This window comes from Haematobia irritans, chromosome 2 (genome assembly GCF_050003625.1).
Source record: "Haematobia irritans isolate KBUSLIRL chromosome 2, ASM5000362v1, whole genome shotgun sequence".
Classification (NCBI taxonomy): domain Eukaryota; kingdom Metazoa; phylum Arthropoda; class Insecta; order Diptera; family Muscidae; genus Haematobia; species Haematobia irritans.
The window spans coordinates 235,342,366-235,348,365 of NC_134398.1; the positions used below are offsets into that span (position 1 = coordinate 235,342,366).

General features: G+C 36.1%; 1 protein-coding gene across 2 annotated transcripts in view; it reads left to right on the forward strand.

The window, feature by feature from the left end:
* The window catches only part of LOC142227429 (T-box protein H15-like), a 32,028-nt gene extending 26,480 nt beyond the window's left edge, over positions 1 to 5,548 (forward strand). For both annotated transcript variants that reach the window (XM_075297981.1, XM_075297982.1), the window contains exons 4-6: positions 831 to 1,116; positions 2,007 to 2,251; positions 3,829 to 5,548. In XM_075297981.1, the coding sequence (XP_075154096.1) occupies positions 831 to 1,116; positions 2,007 to 2,251; positions 3,829 to 4,366 (1,069 nt within the window). In that variant the 3' untranslated portion in view covers positions 4,367 to 5,548. The remainder of the gene's footprint in view (positions 1 to 830; positions 1,117 to 2,006; positions 2,252 to 3,828) is intronic.
* The last annotated feature ends 452 nt before the right edge of the window (positions 5,549 to 6,000 follow it).

Consider the following 6,000-nt stretch of genomic DNA (forward strand, 5'->3'; position numbering starts at 1 on the left):
TCCAAATGCGGCAATTTTGCTTATTTACGTAGCCATTCAACCAGAAATGAGCCTCATCGCTGAACAAAATTTGTCGATAAAAAAGCGGATTTTCTGCCAACTTTTCTAGGGCCCATTCACTGAAAATTCGACGTTGTGGCAGATCGTTCGGCTATTCATGATGAAATGTCAAAGCATACTGAGCATCTTTCTCTTTGACACCATGTCTGAAATCCCACGTGATCTGTCAAATACTAATGCATGAAAATCCTAACCTCAAAAGAATCACCCTTTACATAAGAAGATTAAAATATGACTTACACTGGCAAAAAAAAAACAATATAAATAAAACCAATAAAAAAATTAAGAATGATTTTATTTATAATTATTAATTTAGCATTATGATCAAAGACGATTAAGAAACAGTCAGATACAAATCAATGCAAGCTAACAAGAAAAGTAATAAGCAACGAAGAGCCCGTCGTAAAATCGAAAAAGAAAAACGCTACTAATCTTGTTTCTTCCTTAAAACCGTTTTCAATAAGTTATAACACTAAATTGTTGTTGACTAAACAAACAAGGTATTGTTCGATCATGCATTTAGACGAAACTCATTTGTTTCAATATCAGGCTCCCACTAAAAGGAAAGATTATTTGGTACAATTAGTTTTTTTTTAATCGAAACAACAAACAATCAATCAAACAATAATTAATGATAATTAACTGGGTCAATTGGAGAATAATGAATTGACTTATGTTATATTAACAGCATAGCATAGTTATTAAAAAACGCCGAACCCCTTTCTATTTTTCAGTGTTGTTTAAATGAACTATTTCTTCTTGTTTTGTAGACGAATGTTCCCTACGGTCAGGGTGAGCTTTTCAGGTCCTTTGAGGCATATGCAACCTCCAGATCGCTACGCTGTTCTCATAGATATCGTTCCCATGGATTCCAGACGATATCGTTATGCTTATCATCGTTCCTCATGGCTGGTAGCCGGAAAGGCCGATCCACCACCTCCTGCACGCTTATATGCCCATCCGGATAGTCCCATTAGTGTGGATGCTTTGAGAAAGCAGGTGGTTTCCTTCGAAAAAGTTAAATTGACCAACAATGAAATGGATAAAAGTGGACAGGTAAGTCGAATTCGATTTCAAGAAAGTTTAAATATATTCCATGAAATCATACAGGGTGTTTCTTCTCTAACTGTGTCCAACCAAACTCTTTAAAACGAGTTCGAAATCGGTCAATTAATTTAAATCGATCTGTTCATTTTATTATTGTTGGTGTCTTCTTAATTTTCCGAAGAATTCGTGAATTCTCTGTACAAATGGCCACCTTCAATTATACTCAAAATATACTCGGAGCATGCGAACCTCTTTGTGAAAAAAGCTCTACAATATTACTTTACGAGTATATGCCATAACCGCACTCAAAAAAAGTGAACCCTATATTTCACTAAATTCTATTTTAGTTCATGGAATTATTACGTTTTAAGAAAGTTTTCATGACTTTAATATTTTTTTGTGTACGTTAGTAAAATTAGCAAAAACAGAGAAAAAATTATACACAAATGAAGCATAAAGATTAACTAAATTCATGTCTCCCCAAAATAATTCAGAATTTCTTAAAACTTGTAAATTTTACCAATAATGAGCCCATCATGAACTTCGTATGGTATTGAAGAGATTTTTGCAATTTTGAACTCCAATTTTTTCCTTCAAACATGGACATTTTCTTTAACAAGCGAAAAAAATGAATTTTGTTGAATAAATTTTCTTGAATTTGTCGAAAATTATTTACTTATGTTTGTGAAATCGGTGTGACATCTGCGTTTCTAATACAGTTTAGTTAAAATTTTCTAAAATTAATTTAGTTTTTCAAAAATTAATTAAAATTTTCTTTCCTGGTGGGTTCACTGTTTTTCAGTGCGAATATATAGTATTTGCTTATATATTTATGTACATATTTACTCATTATTTATATTTACTTACAACAACTTATTTGTATGCTTTTTTAATTTCAGATTGTACTTAATTCAATGCATCGGTATCAGCCTCGCATACATCTGGTACGCCTAAGTCATGGCCAGAGTATACCCAATACACCCAAAGACTTACAGGAGATGGACCATAAAACCTTCGTTTTCCCAGAGACTGTTTTTACTGCTGTAACAGCATACCAAAATCAATTGATCACCAAGCTGAAGATCGATTCCAATCCATTCGCAAAAGGATTCCGCGATTCCTCCCGGTTGACAGACTTTGATAGGTAAGTTCAACCCCTTTTTTTATTTGTAACGAAATTGTGGCTCTTGTAACCCAAAACTGGGAGCCACCGTGGTGCAATGGTTAGCATGCCCGCCTTGCATACACAAGGTCGTGGGTTCGATTCCTGCTACGACCGAACACCAAAAAGTTTTTCAGCGGTGGATTATCCCACCTCAGTAATGCTGGTGACATTTCTGAGGGTTTCAAAGCTTCTCTAAGTGGTTTCACTGGAATGTGGAACGCCGTTCGGACTCGGCTATAAAAAGGAGGTCCCTTGTCATTGAGCTTAACATGGAATCGGGCAGCACTCAGTGATAAGAGAGAAGTTCACCACTGTGGTATCACAATGGACTGAATAGTCTAAGTGAGCTTGATACATCGGGCTGCCACATAACCTAACCTAACCTAACCCAAATCTACAATAGCATTCCGAAACGAATTAAACGCAGTTAATACACACTAGCATGTTTAGTCACAATTTTTAAATTTAAATAGCTTTTCGACGGAACTAAAATTCAATCGACTGTGACATCTATCAAAGAAAATGCACTGGTTTAACGAAAAAACAAAACAAGTTTATTATCCGCAGAAGGACAATTGATTGTTGCAATGCAATATTTTCAAGCTCTTCACTTCCTTCTTCTTCAAAAAAAAAAAAAAAAACACAAGGCTTTTAAAGTTGTATATTTCGAAATCGGTAGCGTTGGTAGCGTGTAGTACAGCCAATATTCCCAGGCATCCGTTGATGGAAGAGTGGCAATGATACAAGTGCCAATATACCCGCATATTCATAAAATTTGTGAATTTGACGAAAATGAAAACATAAATGAAATGTATCAGACACTTGGGCAACAGACAGTGGTTAAACATAAGAAGAATGGCATGAGACCCAAAGTTGCCATGAGGCAACTAACAAGTAGCAGACGACAATCTAAGAATTGTAATTCAAAGATTAAATCCAACTCAATGATATCAGTGTGCATGGCAGGTGTGAACCAGAGTTAGTATGTTGGCAGAGTTTGGACCCTTTTGCTTCATAGATTGTTGGCTGCATGAATTGTACCAGTAGATTTTTTTTTATAAAACGCAAAAAGCATTAAACAAAGAGAAATGTGCCAGAATTAGGCGTAACCACAGTTTGAAATAACTGCTTAGGTCTTGGTGGTAGTTAGGTTCTTTGGCATTTCAGAAGATCTACCACATTCCTCTTTCCATCAAAGAATTGAAGGCAGCATGGTTCTGTGAATGATGGAAGTCAATGGTGGTGTTGGTTGCAGCAGTGTCGGCGGCAGTGTTTTAAGTGGCGAAAATTATAGGTCGGCATATTTAACTTTGAAGCTAATACGTACACGAAAACACGATAATAATGAGTAAATGTCGAACAACATTTATTGCTGCTGCTGCCAACATTACCCCTGCCCATGTTGCTAATTTTGCAGTTCGGTTTTCCACTGCAATTATCATGGAACCCACTACAATATGCAGTATAGTTTGGTTACAGAATTTAGAATAATAATTAGACCACAAACGTATTAAGAACAATTTTTAATCTTCTCCCATTGATTTTTTATTTCGCAGGGATCCCATGGACTCCTATTTGTTTGAACAGCACTTTCGGTCACCTCTCAGATTCTTTCCCGATCCTCTAATGCAGCAGATGTCCCCTCAGGAGGCTGATGCGGCATCTCTGGCCTTCCTGGAGAAGGCCCGCCAGCATTTGCAAATGTTTGGCCGTTCACCCTATACCGAAATGATTTTACCTCATTTGTATCAACGCCCGCCGACAGCTGCCGCCTTGAATGCCTTCAATTTGGGAATGTGGCAGCAACAGTGGCCCCAGCTTACTGCAGGTTTCTTAGCCAATCAACAGGCTGCGGCGGCCCAGGCGGCTGCAAATGCTGCGGCCGTTGCCGCCGCAGCTTCACGAAGGACTCCTCCGCCATTAAATCCTCCACCGCCAGCTACGACACCTTCTTCATCGGGATCTGCTTCTCCAGATTTGAGAACAAAGAACTTTCATCGTTTCAGTCCCTATACGGTGCCCCAGCAGCAGCAGCAACCCCAACACCATTCATCGTCTCAGCCTCCTCCTGCCTCCAGAAGTCCGCCGAACTGATTTGAATCTATGTTGGATACGCTACGGCCAGCAAGTGCAATCCTAAATAAATTTGAAATTATGTAGAACATTATTTGAGCCCAGTATTAGTTGAATAGCGAAATCAGATATTTTGTGATGTAAAAAAAATTGCTAACATTAAATTGTACATATGCATAATTCCGTAACTATAGTCCTAAGTAATTGTCAATCTCAAGTGTAGATAGCCCCTAGATCAGTTTCTGAAGCGTTGAAATCATTTGCAGAATACTAAGTCAACTAAAACTTGAATGAACCCCAAACAAAGTATGTATGAATTGCATTCAAAATGGTTGACTTCACCAAGAAAATTTTTTTCCTTACACCACTAAATGTGTCATCCCAGCCAAAACTCTCTTTGCCAATTAATCTTGGAAGTAACTTCGTCCAGACTTGGAAAGCCATTAAATGGAAATCTTGTTTACTTGAGCCAGGGCTAAATTTGAAGCGTGAATGAGATTTGAGCAGATAATGCAGTTTGAAATAAACAGCAAATTTATTGGCTGCTAATGAATATCTTATGTATGGTAAGTCATTATTCCCAAGCATACGGTATTGCTGGGAGTAGGGCTCAAGTGCTCTTGGTAAAGAGTTTTTCACCTCGACTACTTACCAAGTTTTTGCTGCGATGTTATTCAACATAGCGCTTTATATAAACAGGAGAAAGTGGAACTATTTCCATGCCTAACTTATCCAGGATTGCTGGATTTTTCTTTTCCATTAGAATAATTATTCTTATTTCCTATTTGCCTATTGATTCCTTATTATTAAAATTTCTGTGGACTTTTGGAAAAACAACATAAGTTCATTCATATGAAAAAAACATATATTTTCTAAAAAAAATCCATAAAAACAGTTATTTCGCTGAAAATAAGACTTAGGTTTTTTGTCATTAGTCCACAGATTTGCGCCTACATTTTTGTTGCATTAGATGTGTATATGTGTGTGTGTTATATGTAATGTACGCATATATCTGTTAATGTATGTATGTATTGTTCCTAATTGTAAAATGAAACAAATAATATGTATTTTAGATAATAATATGATTAAGAATGAATTGCTTAGTACATGTATATGTTGCATAATCAATTTGATAATTATAAGTAAATTAAAAAGAAATTTATTTAGAATTTATTTAATTTTTTAATAATCAATTAGGGCCTATAATAGAGAGAATAGTAATTTATTTCAATCAAAATTAAATAATAATAAAACTGATTCTTGGAATATACACATATGCGTTTCGTTTTTTGTTGCCGATTCTAATTGTTTGTCCTATTGCACGTACTGAAGAGATACCTTACTCAGTTCCAAATATTTTGTCTTTTCCTTAATTCCTTTGGTTTTAATTCCAAGCAGAGAAGCTGGAAATTACTCGAAGGTTACTCGCACAAAAGGAATATGATCACCCCAAACATGTTTCAAGAGCAAAATATTTTTGGACGGCCAGCTTATATATACAGATTTTAAAGTAGAACCCCCTACTTCAATATAGTGGCCAAATCTAAATTATAGCTAGGTATGTACCTTCGTGATTTTGCAATTTCAAAGACATAGTAAATGTATTGGTTTAAAGTGCCACCTGTTCCACATTGTATGTGACAATAGCTCCGTTC